Source organism: Idiotropiscis lumnitzeri, chromosome 14 (assembly GCF_059441095.1).
Source record: "Idiotropiscis lumnitzeri isolate Australia: NSW breed Sydney's pygmy pipehorse chromosome 14, RoL_Ilum_1.0, whole genome shotgun sequence".
Classification (NCBI taxonomy): domain Eukaryota; kingdom Metazoa; phylum Chordata; class Actinopteri; order Syngnathiformes; family Syngnathidae; genus Idiotropiscis; species Idiotropiscis lumnitzeri.
Window position 1 is genome coordinate 3622139 of NC_142404.1, and position 21485 is coordinate 3643623.

At 40.6% G+C, this 21485-nt stretch overlaps 1 protein-coding gene across 1 annotated transcript in view; it reads left to right on the top strand.

Moving 5' to 3' along the window:
* Positions 1-21485, top strand: part of clasp1a (cytoplasmic linker associated protein 1a) — a 71953-nt gene that overhangs the window by 4812 nt on the left and 45656 nt on the right. The window contains exons 3-7 of the mRNA XM_088314360.1: positions 18558-18636; positions 19040-19143; positions 19276-19367; positions 20422-20497; positions 21063-21160. Of these exons, the coding sequence (XP_088170486.1) occupies positions 18558-18636; positions 19040-19143; positions 19276-19367; positions 20422-20497; positions 21063-21160 (449 nt within the window). The remainder of the gene's footprint in view (positions 1-18557; positions 18637-19039; positions 19144-19275; positions 19368-20421; positions 20498-21062; positions 21161-21485) is intronic.

Below are 21485 nucleotides of genomic sequence, written 5' to 3' on the forward strand. Positions count from 1 at the left end.
AACACTCACATTGAACTTTGTGCAAATGTGCTTGCAATGCGGAGAAAATATGGCAGGTGCCATGTGCCACAAGAACATCAGGTATTGTTTTTGTGTGTGTGGGAGACTCAAAGGATCTCCGCAATATTTGGGATTTTATGGACAGTAAGCTTGTTTGTCCATAAGCTGTTGTGAGCACCTATGATGAGGAAGACCTTAAGCTCATAAAATTCTAAATATTGGGGTGAATCTGTCTAATTGCAGCAATGTTCACATAAACTTTGAAGATTGATCGCAGTTTTATGACGTCGGGCGACATGAAGCTTGTTTACATTAAGTGTCCCGGTCATGTGGTTAGCATGCAGTGGGGAAGTAGTAGGTTTGACTGGCTCCTATGTCTGCTTGAAGCAAAATAAGACTGCGTCCAGGCTCTTTTAACAAACGGCGACAAACCTTCTTACTGTCTAGGTTAGGGCTGGGCGATAAACCGAAAATTTACCGTTACCGAAATTTATTACAGTGACCGACATAATTTTGCCCATGTCGGTAAATTCTGTGTTTAAAAAAAACTGAAAAGAAAAGTCTTTTCTGTCTGCGGCAATGTTCATGCCCCTTTAAGACGACTACAACGCATATAGTCACATGACTCCACCCATCTGAACAAGAATGAAAACAGACGATGCGGGCGTAGCAGGCGATTCAAATCCAGAAGTAACGTTAGTTGAAGTCTTTCCTGTTGCGCTTGTCCCGAAAAGAAATTCGACATCTGTCGTTTGGAAATGTTTTGGGTTCCATAAAGACGATGTTTGAGCCAAAGAACACGAACTACAAAGTGCGCCGTAAGCACCCAAAACAGCGCGTCCAACCTTTTGTTGTTCACCACCCACAACACAACATTGCTGTGCTGAAAGTTCAAAGTGAGGAACAAGTAGGGCTGGGCGATATGACCTCAAATCCATATCGCGAGAAATTGAGCAATTTTACCTCTAACGATAAATGCACGATAAATTCCCCCCGTGGACTAAAATCTAAATAAATGCAGGAAATGCATATTGACTGTTTTTTTTATTGACCAACTGGTACACATGACTTTCAATGAAAAATAAAAGTACAAAAATCATTTGTATAAACATTCCAAATAGCTTGCTTTGCATGACTTGAACAATGTCACAAAGAAAAAGGGTACCAAACAAAAAAATGCTAAATAAAATGAAAGAAAATCTCAATGCAAGCCAAATAAACAAGTGTGCATCATCAGGGAAAATGTGCCGTCTCGAGTACTCTGGTGCACAGTCGCCACTTGTCGTCTATGTAATGCCCAGTCTGGCTCAATCAGGGATCCATGTTGCGACCCGACCACAAGTCGGATGTAGATGGAAAATGCTTGACATGTCTAAGCTCTCGGCCCGATGTAGTCCATATCGGGAAATACGGCTTTCATGAAGCATTTAAATCCTGTGCGCGCCACTGTAACTAGAGGAGCTTTATCTTTAGCTATGTGCTAGGCTATCGCGTCCACCTCTGAGACGTTCTCTCGTATGGTGTCGCCTCCGTTAATGGGCTGTTGTCACTAGTCGAACCTTGCTTCTCACTTTGAACTTTCAGCACAGCATAGTTGTGTTGTGGGTGGTGAAAAAGCTTCTGGATTTGAATCGCCAGCTACGAAAGCGACGTCTATTTTCTTTCTGGATCAGACGGGTGGAGTCACGTGACTAGAGGCGCTGTAGCGGTCTTAAAGGGGCATGAACATTGCCGCAGACAAAAAAGGCTTTTCTTTTTTTTTTAAACACCGAATTTACCGACATGGGCAAAATGATTTCGGTCATAGTAATAAATTTCGGTTCGACAAGTGACAACAGCCCATTCATCGTACATTTATCAATATCGATGTAAAATTGCTCAATTTATCGCGATATTGATTTGAGGTCATATCGCCCAGCCCTAGTCTAGGCGATAATACCCCTCCTCCTTATTGGGGAAAAAAAATCTGTGAATTCTCTAGTGCCAAACCGCAACTGTACATGTAAGGTTTACTATGACTGCGTAGATCAGGGGTGTCAAACTCATTTTTATGGACGGGCCACATCGTAGTTCTGGTTTCCTTCGGAGGGCCGTTATGACTGCGATTCCAAATAAATGTATGATCATCTTAACGTTGGAAATGATGGCAATACAGAAATCAGAAGCCAGTCAATAAATGTTCAACCAACAATTCTTTATTTCATTTTATAAGGGGAGGATTGGTAACAAATAGCAAAACTCAATTTTGTTAAAAGTGAGGAAAATGTGCTAGAAACAGGAAGTTGACGCACATGATTTGCCCATCGCGGGCCACATAAAATGAGGTCGCGGGCCAGATCTGGCCCCCGGGCCTTGAGTTTGACACCTGTGGCGTAGATAGTTATGACATTATTTAGGAAAATTAAAATTGATTCAAGACTGAACATTCCCAGCTTGTGGGGAAGCTGTGTGTGTTTTACAGATGATCTTGACAAGCATTTGTGATTGAAAAAGGCATTTGAGTTTAGACATGGTTGAGGTAGTGGTGTGCAAGAAGAACAATAATTTATGTCCCGACGCAGGTAATTTTGTCTCAGATATGTATATATATATATATATATATATATATATATATATATATTGCCACACATTAGTTTTCCCGATAATTACATGAAATTAATGGCAATGAAAGAAGACATAAATAAACTATGACACAAATCTCCAAATTACCCCTCCATGAGCCATCACCTGATCGCAGTTGGAGGGGTTTGACTGTCCCAATGATCCTAGGAGCTAAGATGTCTAGGGCTTTATTCTCCTGGCGGGGTCACCCATGACGAACTGGTCCTAGGTGAGTGACCCGACCAAGGACGGCTTAGAAACCAGTTATTGTGAATATGAAAAATGGATCCAGTTTTCCCTTGGCCAGACGTGGTTTGCAGGGCCCTCGCTGTGAAGCTAGGCCTGGGGGTGTGGCTCGAAGGTGAGCGTCTGGTTGCCAGGCCTGTACCCATGGAGCTTGGCAGGACTCAGCCTGAAAGGACAACGTGAGTCCCCCTTCCCATGGGTTCACCACTTGTGGGAGGGGCCAAAGGGGTCAGGTGCGTAGTGAACTCGTCGGTCCGATCCCCAGCAACAGAGGCTGTCTCTCTGGATGTAGAATGTCAGCCCGCTAGCCAAAAAAGACCCTGTGCTGATGTGCGAGGCAGAGAAGTTCTGATTATATGTCGTCATACTTGCTGTTACTGGACTTCTGTGCTTGCCATAATGAACACCATGTTCAAACATCAGGGTGTCCATATGTGCACTTGGCACCTGGGTCACTCGAGACCAGAGTTCGCTGATTGACTTTGTAGTCATATCATTGGATTTGGTCACGGCGTGAAGAGAGGGGCGGAGCTGTCAACTGATCACCACCTGGTGGTGTGTTGGCTCCGATTGTGGGGAAGATGCTCTTCCGACCTGGAAGACCCAAACGTATTGTGAAGGTTTGTTGGAAACATCTATCAGAATCCCCTGTTAGAAAGAGTTTCAACTCACACTTCCGACAGAACCTTGTCCTGGAGGATGTGACGGATATTGAGTCCAAGTTGACCATGTTCTATACTTCCATTGTTGCGGTGGCTGGCCGGAGCTGTGGCCATAAGGTCGCCGGTCCAGCATCCAATGTCTCAGGAGGGGGGAAGCAGTGCACCATCACCACTGTATATAGTGGAGATGGGGTGCTGCTGACCTCAACACGGGACATTGTGAATCTGTGGAGAGAATACTTCGAAAACCTCCTCAAATCCATCGACATGCCTTCCAATGAGGAAGCAGAGTCTGGGGTCTCTGTGGTAGATTTTCCTATCTCTGCCGTTGAGGTGACCGAGGTGGTTAAAAAGCTTCTCTGTGGCAAGGACCCAAGGGTAAATGAGATCCACTTGAAGTTCCTAAAGGCTCTGGGTGGTCTGGGGTTGTCCTAGTTGACACGCCTCTGCAACATCACATGGACAATGGGGACAGTGGCAGACCAGGGTGGTGGTTCCCCTTTTTAAGAAGGGTGGACCGGAGGGTGTGCTCCAACTATAGGGGGATCACACTCCTCAGCCTTCCTGGTAAGGTCTATTTAGGAGTGCTGGTGTGGAGGGTCCAGCAGGAAGTTCAATTTCCTATTCAGGAAAAGCAGTGTGGATTTCGCCCTGGCCATGGAACAGTGGACCAGTTCTATACCCTTGACAGGGTACTTGACTGTGGGAGTTCACTCAACTTGTCTACAATGTGCTTTGTGGATTCTGGGAAGGCAGTCGACCATGTACCCCGTGGGGTCTTGCGGAGGGTGCTCCAGGAGTAGGGAGTATCAGACGCCGTAGTACGGGAAGTTCAATCCCCGTACAATTGGCTTCAGAGTTTGGGCTGCTTTGCAGGCAGTAAGTTGAATTAGTTTCTATTGAGGGTTGGACTTTGCCAAGGGTTTCATTTGTCACTGAAACGGTTCATGACTTTCATTGACAGAATTTGTAGATGTAGCCGAGGTGTTGAAGTTGTCCGGTTTAGTTGTCTCAGTATTACATCTCTGTTTTTTGCAGATGATGAGGTATTGTTGGATTCTCAACTCTCACTTTAGCGGTTCCCAACCAAGTGTCAAGCTGTTGGGATGACAATCAGCACCCCAAAATCCATCTTGGGTTCTTGTTCTTGAGTGAGGGAAGGATGGAGCGTGAGATCAACAGGAGGATCGATGCAGCGTCTGCAGTAATGTGGACTCTGCATTAGACCGCCGTGGTGAAGAGGGAACTGAGCCGGAAGGCAAAATTCTCAATTTACTGGTCGATCTACATTCCAACACTCACCTATGGTCACAAGCTGCGGGTCGTGACCGAAAGAATATGATCCTGGTACAAGTGGTCAAAATAAGTTTCTTCCGTAGGATGTTTGGGCTCTCCCTTGAAGATAGGAGGGGCTCCGAGTCGAGCCTCTGCTCCTACGCTTTAAGAGTAGCTAGATGAGGTGGCTTGGGCATCTTATCAGGATGTCTCCCTGGTGAGGTGCGCCAGGCATGTCCCATTGGGAGGAGCCCCCGAGGATGACCCAGGACACGCTGGAGAGCCGATATCTCCCAGCTTGCTTGGGAACATCACAGATTCCACCAGTAGGAGCTGGACGATGTGGCTGAGGAGAGGGATGTCTGAGCTTGCCTGCTTAAGGCTGTGGCTCAACAGCAAAGGTGCTTGGAGCGTTCTGTCCGACTATCGAATTATCAGAGATTGGTATTTTGACCCTTGGACGGAACGGCACATTTTTGGGGTGGAGGACGCAGGGCCAAAATGAGAATCTTAAGTTGTGTTTAATTTGAGCAAGTTATAAAGTGCAACAAATACAGCTATCTCTACAGTGTGATAACGGTACAAGCTCATCTATGAATCCTATGAAGAGTCTGAGAAAAGGGCCAGTCCGGTGTGTGTTTTTTTTTTTTTGCATACAGTGGGTAGGAGGGTTAAATGCAAGGTCAAAAGCGCTTCAGGATGAAGACGAATTCTGCTGTTGGAAATGTTTGTGAACAACTGGCAATTTCTCAATGAGGAGATTTGTTATTGTGAGAAAAGCTGGAGTAGTGCTGCAGCAATAAGCGTTTTGGCGTTATACAAACAAAAACACAGGATGGACGAGGATAGAAGCGCATGGTAATATTTCAATTGATTATGGCCAATCACTGCTTATTTCATAATGTTGGCTCGCAATGATATGGCTCCATTATTTCAGGATTGTATTGAGATTGATTCTGTGATAAGTTCGAACTGTGAGATTTATATAGTTAAAGATAAAGATAAAGATGTCCTTTATTAGTCCCACAATGGGGAAATTTGAGTTACATCCATAGTTGCAAGTTTCCAGCACGAGTCATTTTTTTCCCACTGATCTTCAAACTTTCACAGAGAATGAGAACTGGAGAAAAACAGACGAACTATGTCAGTCATCTGTCCCAAAATGCTTGAGTTTACCAATATCACCGAGGTTATATTGAAACATTTTTTTATTTGATTTTATTTTTTTTAATTGGGTGCAACTTATAATTCATTTTCCCAGCTTTGTTGTGCTTTCTTTCTTGGGACAATGCACTCTTTCGCTCTTCACATTTGTAATAATGCTAATTTGCTAAATAACCTCAAAACAGGGTGTCTTGTTCTTCTATTCTGAGTACTTCTAAAAAAATCCAAAAGAACATCTGACTGCAGCATGTGTCTCACTGAGAAGGTTTTCAATTATTTCAATGATTTGCGTCTATATTGTTGTGGTTGAAGGGTTGTGGGTGCCTTGGAGCTTATCACGAATGTTTTTGTTGAGACGCAAGGTACACCCTGAACTGCTCACCCCTCACTTTAATTCTGCATGATTATTACTACTACATTATGTGAAAGAGAAACTTTTGGTCTTTGATGATGATGATGATGTCACATTTCTTTCACGTCATGCAATGCCGAGCCAAATTTTGAATCACCAGAAAACTAGTCGGTGAAACTCAGACACTTTTGAAATGTGGTAGAATTCTGCTCAGTTGTGTTCAGTGGAGTTCTACCTCGTCACTCGGCGTGAAGCGGCCCTGAGTCGCATGTAATATCCGAAAAGTGTGATCATTCATTACCAAATTTGTGTGCACATCTTTACTTATGCTCACATCTGTTTCTGAAAATATCTCAACAACCTTCTAACATTACTTGCTTAAGTGACGAAAGTGAACCGGATCATTAGTAAGTGTCTTAGAGATACTCACTCATTCAATAAAATAAACCAAGTTTATTTAAGTTTAAGATGTTCACTGTGCTGTATATTCAAAAATTCCAATGGAGCAGTTCATTGCAGTACAACCAATGGCTACATTTTCAAGGAAACAGGCTTGCTTAGTTGAAGCACCCTTGAACCAGTTCACATTCACTAATGTTGGCGGTTCTGCTATTGATTCAAACTAAATGCCATGTATGTGCTGTAGTTTTGGTTGGAGGACAAGTCATGTGACTGAATGTAAATGAGCTTTCATTTGAATAGCGCTTTTCTCAGTGTTTTAACATAGTCTCATTTTACCGACTGATGTGTCCTTTAGGGCTGGGCGATAAACCGAGAATTTACCGTTACCGAAATTTATTACAATGGCCGAAATCATTTTGCCCATGTCGGTAAATTCGGTGTTTAAAAAAAAAAGAAAAGCCTTTTCTGTCTGCGGCAATGTTCATGCCCCTTTAAGACCGCTACAGCGCCTCTAGTCACGTGACTCCACCCGTCTGATCGAGAAAGAAAATAGACGTCGCTTTCGTAGCTGGCGATTAAAATCCAGAAGCTTTTTCACCACTCACAACACAACCATGCTGTGCTGAAAGTTCAAAGTGAGAAGCAAGGTTCGACAAGTGACAACAGCCCATGAACGGAGGCGACACCATACGAGAGAACGTCTCAGAGGTGGACGCGATAGCCTAGCACATAGCTAAAGATAAAGCTCCTCTAGTTACGTGGCGCGCACAGGATTTAAACGCTTCATGAAAGCCGTATTTCCCGATATGGACTACATCGGGCCGGGAGCTGAGACATGTCAAGCATTTTGCATCTACATCCGACTTGTGGTCGGGTCGCAACATGGATCCCTGATTGAGCCTGACTGTGCATTACATAGATGACAAGTGGCGACCAGAGTACTCGAGACGGCACATTTTCCCCGATTTTCTTTCATTTTATTTAGCATTTTTTTATTTGCCATTATTTACATCATGAGAGCATCTTGGCGCAATCTATTTGCAGAAAAAGATTTTGCAAGAGGTTCCCTTTTTCTTTGTGACATTGTTCAAGTCATGCAAAGCAAGCTATTTGCAATGTTTATACAAATGATTTTTGTACTTTTATTTTTCATTGAAAGTAATATGTACCAGTTGGTCAATAAAAAAAACAGTCAATATGCATTTCCTGCATTTATTTTGATTTTAGTCCACGGGGGGAAATTATCGTGCATTTTTCGTTATCGAGGTAAAATTGCTCAATTTCTCGCGATATTGATTTGAGGTCATATCGCCCAGCCCTTGTGTCCTTGCATCAGGATTAACTGGGGGTCTGCCGTACATTTCACATGTAGGCTTTCTGTGAAGACCTGCTTAGTCCTACTTGAATAAATCCCCCTCATAACACCATCATTTATGACACCTCGGCTGGACAAATAATATAAAGATAACAAAATAACCGAAAACGATATTGTCTGCTATAAATGAATCAGTCAAAATATAGATAATAATATCCAGAAAGCCAAGTGAGTGTTGGATGACCTAGCTTCTCTTGGAAGGTCCGGCTTGAAAATGGCCTCGCAAGTGTATCTGAAATTAAATCCACACTTTTCCCTCCTTTGGCATTGTGGTTTTAAAAAGCAAGAATATATTTGCGATTTTTGAATGGTCGCCAGTTACGACTTCCGGGTGTGTTGATTCTGCATAGCGCTGCCCCCTCTCGAGTGAGTAACCAATCACAAAACGCGTTCATCACCTTCAGCGTAAGGCCTGCGAGAAGGCTCACTGTGACCAAGTCGTGATCTGATTGGCTATCACAACTGTCCATCAACTGTAAAAGCCTCCTTGAGACACAGAACAGAAACCCGCATGATTGTATCTGTTGCCCAGTTGGCATCCATTGCAGCCTGGTCATCCTGGAAGGGGGATTCCCCCATCTGTGGTCCCTTCTCAAGGTTTCTCACTTTTCCCCTAATGAGGTTTTTTTAGTTTTTCCTTGCCCTCCCGGGGGTTAAGATCGGGGATGTCGATTGTGGTTATGTAAAGCCCTTTGAGACTGTCTGTGATTAAGGGCTATACAAATAAAATTGACTTGACTTGACTTGAAGGCCTCGGATGATTAGTGCGTACTACTGGTATTGTGAAATCTGCCTTTCAACTCAGGCTAGCTGAATTCTGATAGGATAAAAACTCTCACTTAATAATACAACACTAGGATATAATACAGGGGTCCTCAATCCTGTTCCTCGAGGGCCGGTATCCTGCAGGTTTTCCAATTCTCCCAGCTGCAACACAGCTGATTCAAATGATCAGATAATCAGCAAGGTCTACAAAAGTTAGATAACGATCGTTCAGGTGTGTTGCAGCAGGGAAAAATGGAAAACGGGCAGGATACCGGCCCTCGAGGAATAGGATTGAAGACCACTGATATCATATGACATCAATAATTTCTTGATTATGTTAGGCCTGCAGAGAAGGCCTTGAAGACCTTGACCATTCACCACAGGCTCAAGGACTCTTTGACATAATCCAGCCACAAGATTCAGGTTGGGAGATGACCACCCTACCATGCCTCCCCACCACTGAAAAAGGATTAGTTGTTTAAGAACTATTCCTGTGATTCTTATTAAAAAAAAAAATTCCTTCCGACAGTTTATTTTATTGCATTTATTGATTTATTTTTTTACAAATCTCATCCTCCTTACCCAATCTGTCAAAGGATGTGCCTAGTCATCTTACCTCCCATCTGTGGTGACAGCTGCTAACCTGGCACTAAAGTAGTATGCATGTAAATCTTAGGCGGCATCCTCGTTCTTAAGATCATCGCCTGCCACTGTGGGGACCCCTAGTTTAAGACCTTGCATCCTCAACATCCTCTGTACACACAGATGTGTCCTTGAGCAAGACACCGAAAACTGGAGCTGCTCCTCTGTGTTTAAATAACCCCCTTATGATAGTGCATCTTTGCTGTGTCCGCTACTATGATGGATCAAATGCAGGTCAAATTTCAATTTCTGTATAGAGATGATGATTCGTCTTGCTCTCTTTGTCCTTCTTCAACTTTCCCTATTAATTTGTCATTAGAACTCCACTAGAACGCCACTTAAAGAACTTTGGATTCTTGTTATCCTCTTTTGTTCACGTGGACAATTTGCCCTGCATTTGTGATGGAGACGCCCTAAAAAGACAGCTTTGTGTTCTGTTTGATATGTCATCGTACTGTATTGCGTATGCGCATGTTTCCAAATGTGCATGTGAGGCAGCGGGGATGACAGAACTTTTGTTCGGAGTGGTAGAGTCCAATTATACTTAGTAAGTTTGATGCCTATTTACCTTATAATATTCCCAAATAGTAGCTTCTTTTGAATGATAGAGTTCAGAGTTGACATCAGAATGTCTCTTTTCAGGGCTGCAACAGACACAATTTCTAACCAGTCTTTTGGAATTCTTATAGCCCTTTGTGAACCTTTAGAAAACAATCGGCAACAGGATACGTCTGGGTGGCTGAATGTTTGTAGTGACTACTGCTGACCTGAATAGATGTAGCCACCTAGTGTAAACATAGTTGAGTCAATTTTGGGAGATTTAAAATAATAAAACGTTTTTTTCTTTGATTTCCTTCCCCCCAAAACAACTACGAACCCTAATTTTACTAAGGTTGGGACGTTGTTTGAAGTCTCATTTATTTAGCGTCTTCATCCTTTTTTATTTAAGACTTCAAACTTATATATGTCTCTTTTTTTCTTCTTCAATTACTTTGAATTGGATGCCTGCACCACGTTACAAAACAGCTGAGACACTGGCATGTTTACTATTGTGTTACATCACTTTTCCTTTTACTACCACTCAATCCACGCTTAGGAACTGAACACAATTATTATTGAAGCTTTGCAGGTGCAAATTATTTCCCATTCTTCCTTGATGTATAACTTGAATTGCTCAAAATGTGTTGAGCTATGGCTTTGTTTAGATTAGTATTTAGGTTTGTTTCATGTTATGTAGTTTTTTCTTCTTGTCTTGTCCTGTTTCTTGTCTTTTGTTTCCACATGAGTCCGTCAACCCGGGTCTCTTGTATCTTCCAATCAGCTCCATCAGACACCCGTGTGTTGTCGCTTCATTTGGCTTGTATTTAGTTTTCAGGTTTCTTCATCTTGTTGTTGTTTCATTGTTTTGTGTTTACTGTATCTGTTCCTGTTGCTGAATTACATCTTCCCATAGTCCTGCTGTATTTCCTTTTGTTTTAAGTTTATTTCTAGTTTTGGTGTGTTACATTAAATGTTGTTTTGGGATTGTTAATTTAGTTTTTTTTATTATTCCAAAGTTCCTTGTTTTGCTTTTTTTTGTTTTTGCAATTAAATAGAGTGCATACCTGGTTTGTTTCCCTGAATTTGGGTCTTCGTTCCATACCAACCATGACGTCTCCTTTGTCCAATTTTGCACTTCATTGTGCGCCACACTTTTATTTAATGGGAAATGTCAGTGGGACTCGAAGGCCAATCATATACTCACATTCTTTTCCTACGATGCCAACAAATGTTGCTTTGCATTGTGTTGTTGAAGCTGGTCCTTGAAAAAGATATTGCAAGTCAGATGGGATAGCCTCAAGCTCCACCTGTTGCTGAACTGGATAAGCAGATAGAAAATGTATGGATGAATAGCTGGATATTTCATTTTAGTCTGAGAGACAGCAGTCCGACACAAATCATGTGTGGATGTGCGGTTGTTGCAGTGGCTTTGAAGGATGCATCTCAATGGTGTTGAGAATCAACACTTTTCTGGAGACCAAAAAATGTTTGTCCAACCATTAACATTGCAACGTCTCAGAGACTAAGGCATTTTCAACAATTCAGAATGATCAATAATTTGTAAAAATTACACACATGTGGCGTGACCAAAAGTATAGATCTTTGAAAAAAAATAAACTGACCAGATTGTGACATGGGAGGCTTCGGGCCGGCTCCAGTAGTTTGTTTGTCTGACAACACTGGAACCGGCTTGGCAACAGGGCCATTACATGATAGAAAAGAAACTACATGAATACCTAAAGCAGCCAGAGGAGTGAAGCCTGGGACAGTGTAATTCTGAGCTACTTAGGTTTAGACCGCAGAGAATCTGCTTAGGTTTGGAAATCCTGTTAAAGTGCCCAGCTCCTGGGAGGAAGCCAAGTTTTGTCTGCTCTTCTACCTCACTTATCTGTTTTTTCACCTGACACCTGGGGTTGGAGTAAATCACATACTGTGTAAGTCGCAAGTAAGTCATATTGAATGTGCAAGTTGCAAGTAAGTCTCAAGTGAAAACCTTCAAGTCTCAAGCAAGTTCTTTGTTATCATGAAAAAATCAAGATAGTTGAGTCAACTCATTACTTCAAGTTCAAATCGTAAGCAGTACACAATACCGCTTTTAAAGTTAGAGGAAAGCATGCATGCATGCGCCCTATTTAGAATATAGTTAGGATGCCTTGATTTCCAAGTCAACTGCTAAAATTCATTTGTGGGTTGAATTACTGTTAAGAAGTATGAAACCTGGGTGTGCAGTGTATCATTTTTTCTGTACTGTAGATATATATTTTCTTGTATGAAGCAAGAAAGAAAAACTTTTTTTACCTAGCGTTGGATTTCGGTTTCAGTTAAATATCAAGAACAGGTAAGCCAACGCCACACACAAACTTGTCTTCAAAGGTTTGCTGGCTCTTTTTTATTGGCTGCGGCTTGATGATGTTGCTTCTGTGCTACAAACGTTAAGACTACCACAACTCCCAGATGACTGGTTGACCTTTTCCTCTTCCCGGAAATGGCCGTGCCATTAACATTGAAATAAATGCTTTTATGATTAAGCCTAAAGGCTCGTGTTAAATTAAATTAATTGCCAAAGTAAAAAACAAAGCACATTTTTCTAAGATTACAGTAAGTTTTGTAAAAGTAAAATGTCAGTTGATGGTTTTTCATCCATCCATTATCTAAGCCGCTTCTCCTCACACGGGTCGCGGGGATCCTGGAGCCTGTCCCAGCTGTCTTCGGGCAGTAGGCAGGGTACACCCTGAACTGGTTGCCAGCCAATCGCAGGGCGCACATAGACAAACAAACATTCGTGCTCACACTCATACCTGGGGGCAATTTAGAGTGTCTTATCAACCTGCCATGCATGTTTTTGGAATGTGGGAGGAAACCGGAGGGAACCCACGCAGGCATGGGGAGAACATGCAAACTCCACACAAGAAGGCCCAAATCAGAATCAAACCCTGCACTTCTGCACTGTGTTAACCAGTTTACCTAAGCTAACCGGTTAATGTGCCACCTTTTCTAGATCATTTTAGTTTTTATTTTATTATGTTAACGAAAATGTTTTTTTTTTTTTAATTTTTGTTATTTCGTTACTTTTTGTTTATTAAAATAACCTTGGTAGTAAGTCAAGTCATAAAATCTTTCTCAGTCGCAACAGATAATGGAATGATGAAATATTTTTCCACAGATCATAAGTGCGCGTAATGAATTCTGCAACATTGCTGCCCTCTGCTGAGCAAAACAAAACAATTACTACTAGCATCAACGAAAAGAAATGAAAATGCCACTCTTTGCGGCTTTTGTAAGTAAAAATGGTGACTATAGAAAGCGACGTAAGCCTCCAAAACTTTCCGAAAGAAAGAAGTCCGGAAAACAGTGGGAGGATCCATTGGAAGATTCCTTCTGCCGAAAGATGAATGAAGAAAGGTTGTGCTGTTGTCTCATCAATCAATCAATTGGTTTGCGTGTGTGCGCTTGTGTTTGTGTGTGTGGAAGCCATGTTCTGATTATCTGAACACCCCAGAGACAATACAACCAATACTGTTAAAAAATCTGTTTTTTTCTTTTCTAATGTGTGAGGTCTGCCAAAGATAAAAAAGAATAAAATCTTTTAAGCTTCAAAAAATCTCTTCAAAATGTGAGTCCTCGCCCTTTATTTAACGTGATTATCTCAGTTTGAGCTTTTTTTCAACATGCCGTATGATGGAAGTTAAAGTTTATTAGTGAATTGCCAGTCAACACCGATTGAGTGTTACTCCAGACCACTGTACAAATGACTCTAGCAAGTTACCATGATACTGTACAGCCAAGATCTTTTAACAGTTAAGTTCTTGTTCCTCTTTCATCTGCATTTTTATCACACAATGAAGACATTCATCTTTTCTTGTGAGCTGTTCTTGGCACGCTAATTTACATGCTAATTAAATCTTTAAATAGCTTCAGATTAATGCTGTGTTTTTAAAGAGTTTTTTGTGTTAAATGCACAAACTTTAGCTGTAACTCTCTCCAAATATTTTTTTTTATATAATTGATGTCTTATTGTACAACAGTGTCAAATTTGTGTATAATGCAAGTATGATTTATGCCCATTTATGTAGTTGGGTGTTGTGTGGGTGCCAGCGGAGGGTTGGGAGGTGTGGGTGTTCCCCCGATAAAAGCTGCTATTGTAGTTTGTCAATGTTATTTGTGATACCAATGCCGTTTATAGTCCCTGCCTGTGGCAAACAAGACTTATCACGAATGTCACAGTCCATCCCGTGGTTGCCGTCTGATAGGACACATTGCTGCCTTTAGGACACATGAATGTTGTTGGCTGAATCTGAACAATTTTAGAACAGCTAGTACATGCTAGTCTCACTCCTTAATAAAGAAGTGATATAACTGCAAGAAGCAGCTCCAGTAAGATGATAATTTCATTATAGTTTTTGACGAAATTTCACTAGAGATCCAATTGTGCTGAGACGAGGAAATAATGCGTTACTGTTTTTTTAAGCACACAATTATGTATTAAGATCTTTTTTGAGAAACAGCTGCAACATTCATTAATTTCTTGCTTTCCTTTCGCTTTGGCAATCTCTCAACCCACATTTCTGTTGATCAATTCCAGTGAAGTCTTTTCTCCCCCTTTAGTGCTACAAAACATCACAATCCTGTTCTGAAGTGCTGTAGGTGCACTAACTTTTTTCACAAAAGTCATCTTGTATTTTGCCAATATTGCTACTAACATATGGCCTTCCCTTATCCACTTTTTTGCCTGAACATTCATCTCAATAGAGAGCTGCTTAAGTTGCTACATTATCTTAACTCTTTTTCACTACTTTGGCTCCCTTTTCATGTTCTTGTTTTTTTTTCCTCTTTGAGTTGTCTCCTAAAAAACAGCGTTTTACAATGTTGTCAGCATTTACGAACTGTTTTCAGATGGAGCTAATGATGAGTTCTCCTTGTTAAACCATTATGCAGTCTGTGAAACATTTCCCGCCAGTGTGTTATGTTTGGCATCAGGATGGAGCAGTTGGGTATTGGACTGGGCAAAAATTCAATATCAATGTGCAATCAATATTGCAATAAACACCTGATCAAAATCAGTAGAAATAGCACTCACGATATTGATGAAAAAATCAGGGCGCAAACCCACAACTGCGGCATTCTGCGTGCCGTTAAAGTATGTTGGTAGATTTATACCAGAACCTAAGAGGAAATTTGATGCACAAATGCATGTTTTCAGTGCACAAGAAACAGTTTTTGTGAACCTTGTCTAAGATCATATTGCGCACTTGCTCTGGTTGTTAACCATCTCCAACCCTCTCAGCATCAAACTTCACAGGCAGGTAAAGATTGTCCTATCCTATGACATAATGAGCCCTGGAGTTGCTCTGATGCTTTTGGTGTTTACATTACAACTTTACTCGAACAAATGATACTGACTGGTTCGCCAGGTTGGGGTGAATGAACAAACCCCCTTTTTTTTTTCTTTCTTTCTTGCTTTCCTCCCTAAAAAGGCAAACTGTTCAGATTCAATCAAATGCACTTGTCAAGTCCAGCAGTTCAAGTCTAAGTCAAGTTGAGTCACTTAGATACAAAGTCCCAAGTCATGTCAAGTCATTCTCGGGTTTTTGGCAAGGAAGATGCAAGTCCTAAAGTCCCATGTGTCAAGTCCCTCATCTCTGGTTTCTAACGCCTTTGTTTCATGAAAAACAAATGAAGGTTAATGTAACTGCATCTATGATACTGCTCAAGCATTTATGGGGCACAGCTGGATGTTAACAACATTGCACATTGTACTACATTATATTACAATGTGAATATCACTGATGGTGTAGTGGTACAGCCACCTAATTTGTGTGCGGGCAGCATGGGATCCGTTCCCACTCGGTGACGGTGTTTATGTCTGCCCCGGTGACTGGCTGGCGACCTGTTCAGGGCGTGGTGTGCCTTTCGCCTTTTAGTCCGCTGGGATAGGCTGCAGCACCCTCCCGCGAACCTGTACAGGATTAGCGGTGTGAATAATGACATTATATTACAGTGGGATTTTTTGTCTTGATAGCCCTGCAGTACTTCATTTGATTTTTAAACAATTGCATTGTTTTTAATTTTATATTTAATTAATTATTTTTTTCTCATTTTAAATGGCAAAAAAAACCCATCAGTAATTATCAATATAGACTGAAATGAAATACTTAAGTTATGAGTGGTTTTACTGCCAAATGGACCTGCCATTATAAGCACATTATGTTTAATAAGATGTGTATTTAATCTTTATATTGACCTGTTCATTTGATGTTTTCATAGTTGCGTTGACTTCTCCTTAACGGTTAAATATTATATGTTAAAATAAAATTACCAATATTCAGCCTTTTATCTCTGGTTCTTTATTTTGACAACTAAAAAACAACAAAAAAATGCAATAATTTTCAATATGCACCAATACGAAACATTCTCCAGTATATCGTGATGTATTTTTCAACCACATCACCCGGCCCTGCTTGGGTCTGTGCCTCTACATCAAATTAATTATTATTATTATTGAAACTTTGGATGCCACATTTGTATTGTAACTGTTAAAAATGATGCCAGCCTCCTTTAGGTCTAAAACGAATCAACAATATTTACATAGACTTGGTCAATACTGAAGATTTCTTTGTTTTGAGACACCACACTTTCCCTGCAGTCATTAACAAAAAATGTTTGTGCTAGAAAATGACAAATGATGTTCTTAGTTTACATTCACAGTGGGTGGATACCGCCACAATACAATGCAAAAGCTGACGTGGTGGTCATTTTATTCAAGCTGTTGTGGCCAAAGGTGAAACCTGGGCAGGCACTGGCGGGCTTGGACAAAAAGCCTGCGTGCTAGCAATCGCGAGTGATGGAATTGCTTTGCCCCATTGCATTGACCAAGACTTGTCAATTTTGTTGTTGAGTGTGCCAATGATAAACATCTGTAAATGTTGAGAAAAGCACAATACAAATTGGATTGGCTATTGTTGTCATTATTATTATTATTTTTATTATCATTATTATTGTTGTTCAAAAACCAGCTTATTTTTATAGCACGGCTTCACTGTACTTGGTGTACGAAAGACTTGTGGCCCTGGTACGGTGGGCAGTCGCAAGACTTGGTGCAAATAGCCATTGCAATATGGAGACGTCTACTCCACTTCCAGTAATTATGTAATTGAAAGTTTTAAATGTTGCTCATTGTGCAACATGTATATTTGTATTTGCGTCAGGTCGAATAGTGTCATGGTGGTTCACTTCATCCTTATTTTTACATTTATTTTTAAATATTAGTGATTTGTAGAAGTCAGGTAAGTTTGAGGTTGTGTTTCCTAAATTGGAATACTATTGTGATAGTGTGTGCATTTAACTTCAATTGAATTTGCTGAACAAATTAATAATTCTACAAAGTATATTTATCGTATACAGTTTGATTGTTAGCATGTCTCTTTCTCCAGCTGATTTATTTAATGCAGTTTCCTGTTCATGATGTCAGAAATATTTGTCCTTCTATGCATCTAATTCACTTTAAAGACGTGGCGCACTGGAGCCCCACAGTCCCATTTGAATATTAAAGTCACCAACCACAAGAATAAAAAATACAATTTTTGACATAATTGGATGAAATTGGAACTTCATAACTTGGCGTGGAGCACACAGAGATTCATGGGATAACTGTGAATGAAAAATCGCCCTCTCCCTCAACATCAGTGACCTCTGACACAAATGTGCTCCTGGCTAAATGAGCAAAATCCCACAGAGGCATGCCAAAATCTTTAAGGAAGTCATCCAGAAGAGTGGAAGCCATTTTTGCTGAAAATGACAGCTCCATCCTTTCCTCCATTTTATTATTTTCTGGAGGTATTAGTCAATGCCCATAAAATGCACATGTTGCATGGAAGATACATAGAACATTAGAAGCATAATCTGCTGAGCACTTTTTTCAAACCATGGCTGGCCTTGGAACCCGCAAGCAGCACTAATGAGCTGCTATTTGACAGGATGGTGGGACATTAGGGAGGTTGTTGTCAACAGAACCTACCTCGGAAATTCTGAGAGGGAACACCACTCCACTGAAAACTTAATGTTAATTTAAGTAAAGCTTGTGTATGTCACGTCAACAGGCACTGCACATCTGAAATTGAAAGATGCATTAGTATCAATGGATGAAGTGAAGGTTGCTCCAATTATAGTTGTTCTGCAGATTTCCACCCGTTGCCTGTTCTATTTACACAACAGCAGCTCAAATGGATTCACGATCAGCATTGCTTCCTCACCGGACAGGACGATTTTACAGTCTTCATTGGTGTCTTGACTTTTTTATGCAAGCATAATTTTACCGAATTGAAGAAAACAAAATCTGTTTGTGCATAATGTCCAACCTATTATCAAAACAGTGTATCCTTTATTCACCCTGCTTTAGCATTTTCTTTGTTTCATTGGTTACTAGTTAATTTGATAGAGAACTGGTACTGATGGTAAACGACCCAAGAATAGTGTCACTAACAGAAAAGACAAATAAAGCACATTTGCAACTAATATTTGACTGTGTCTCCACTAGGTGGCTCTGCTCGGCTTGGATCTCCTCTCTGCTTTAGTGACCAGGTTACAAGAGAGATTTAAGGCCCATGTAGGAACCGGTAAGTTTTAATCAACTTTGATATCAGCACGTGGTTTCTGAATCAATGAACTATTGAATGTTATTAAAGTTGCCAAAATTTTGTTTTGGAACAAATTTTATGGTGTGATGAATATTTGCAATTAAGTGCAACTATGTCTTACAACTGCCAAAGATGATTCGTATTTCCTTCGTATCATATCATTTCTACTGTCTTTTAAAATTGACAATTAAATCTGGCGTATTTTCTTTTTTTTTTTTTACTTGAAATCCCTGAAGTAATACTGCTCATCAAATAAACTTGGGTGGAAGGGAAGAAATGCCTCATATTTATTTTTCCACTGTGGAACTCACATTGTCATCCAAGTTCAATTCAGTCCATCCCACTTTTTCTTCTTCTAATTTTCTTGTTTTTATTCATACAGCTCTGCCTAGTCTCATCGATCGATTGGGAGATGCCAAAGACCAAGTCAGAGAACAAGACCAAGCACTGCTGCTTAAGATCATGGAACAAGCTGCATCGCCACAGGTATGAATAAGTTGGTTATATTACACTATGTTACTATATATTACTTTGCAATTATTATACTCAAGAAATGTGATTCTGTGGTTTTGTAATTCTTGGTTTGTGATGCCATTTTATTGCCTTGTGTTATTTTAGTATGTGTGGGACCGAATGCTTGGAGGCTTCAAACATAAGAACAACAGGACCAGGGAAGGTGTCTGCCTTTGCCTTATTGCCACGTTGACCATGTGAGAATCTTCTTTTCTTCCCATTTCAATATTTAGTTCTGTATATTTCGGACTATGATTTGCTTCGGAATATAAATCGCACCAGTCAAAAATTTAAGAAGAAAAAAAAAATAGCAGTTGCTCCAGAGTATATGATGCATTTTTGGGGGAAATTTATTTTAGAAAACCTAAACCTTGGACTTGCACACAAAATCACTGTTCCCAAGTCTTGGGTGCATTCAGAAATGAACCCAAGAGTGTGCACTGCTTCAGTCCAACTGTTTGGAAACGCTGAGTGACGGTAGTGTTGACGGCCCAACAGTGTATGAGTTCCAGTTGGATGAAACTACCGTTTCTAACGACAGAAATGCTTTTCTTTGTAGTTTAAAAAGGCTTCCCTTAACTAGAATCCCACGTCACTTTGTGGAAAAACAGTAGAATCCTGGGTGGTTATTGCACCGTTTGGTTCTGTAAATTCTTTTTGTGGCATTAGAAAGCATGCTATTCCAGTGATAGACATTGGTTGCCATGACTACTACGTCTTCTCCTTAGATTTCTTCTTCGTTTTTTGGTGGTTGGCAAATATTTATGGGGCATTAACGGCACCTTTTGGCCACTGGTGGTGATGCACAAAAAGTATTTGCAAGCCGCCAAGAGAACGAGAATGTGCGTAACTGTCCAATTTGTATTCTTAATGCATCGGCTCCCAGGATGGCTGAGTGGTCTAAGGCGCCGCGTTCAGGACCCAGTCTCCCCAGGAGGCCTGGGTTCGAATCTCGAATTTCCCCATTGTGGGACTAATAAAGGGAATATTATTATTATTATCCAAGTTGCGCCTGAGTATAAGTCGCAGGACCAAATTATGAAAAACAAGTAAGACTTATTGTTCGAAAAATAACTTATAAGTTAAATATATTTTTTTCCAAAACTATCAGCATTTTCTAATTGTTTCTCTTTATATGAAGTAGAAAATTATACCCTTACTTTTTTTGGACTTGAAAAATTACATAAAAATAACAGTTATCTCTCCATGTTGATTTGTTAATTTCACTTTATTACCCTCTTTGTCCTTCAGGTATGGAGCCCAAGGTTTGACCCTCAGTAAGATTGTCCCCCACATATGTAACCTGTTGGGGGATCCCACAAGCCAGGTATAACAAACAATTTCTACATTTCTGTGGTTTAGTATTGTAAATCAGTGGTCACCAACCACCGGGCCACACACTAGCCACTTTGCACTGGGCCGCACAGTGTTAGGTAAAATTCCTCTGCTCTAGAAACAAAACATGCACACCAGTGTTGAGTTTTATATTTTCAGGAACCATGTCCAATCTGAAACATACCCTAAGCTAGAAAGGGTTACACAAGTATGGAAAAACTGAAATACTCTGGTTGTGTTAACATGGAGAAAGTTCAGCGCTGTTGCTTCTCTGCTGATGAGTGGCCGTCCTGTAAATATATATGTGTGTATGTTTAATAAGGTGTGTATTTAATCTTTATATTGACCTGTTCATTTGATGTTTTCATAGTTGCATTGACTTAAATATTATATGTTAAAATAAATTTACCAGTATTCAGTCTTTTATCTCTGGTTCTTTATTTTGACAACTAAAATGCAACAACAAAAACATGCAATAATTTTCAATATGCACCAATACGAAATATTTACCGGAAAAGTACAGCTGATGAAGAACTTTATCTTGTGTTGACCCTTAGGTACGGGACGGGGCCATGAGTTGTTTAGTGGAGATCTACCGGCATGTGGGTGAGAGGGTGAGGATGGATCTCAGCAAGAAGGGCCTGCCTCAGTCACGGTACTTCCTTCTCTGTTCCTGCTTTGTTTTTTGTTTGTTCACATTTGCACTGGCACCTGGCAAATAAAAATGTTAGCTTGAGATTATCCAGAACTAATGAATGACCTCCTAGGATTGTTGCAAAGGTTTAATTTTATATTCAGCAACATGCTGTTTTTTCATTGCCCCTAACCCATAATGCCACACCTGGGTAGATTTGATTTCTTTTCAAAGAACAAATTTAGGCCCTCGCAGCACATGCACAGACTTATTTTTCTTTTTATTCATGCCTCATGATTTTGCCACGTGTTCTTTAATTTTATTGTTCACAATCTTAAGGCAAAAT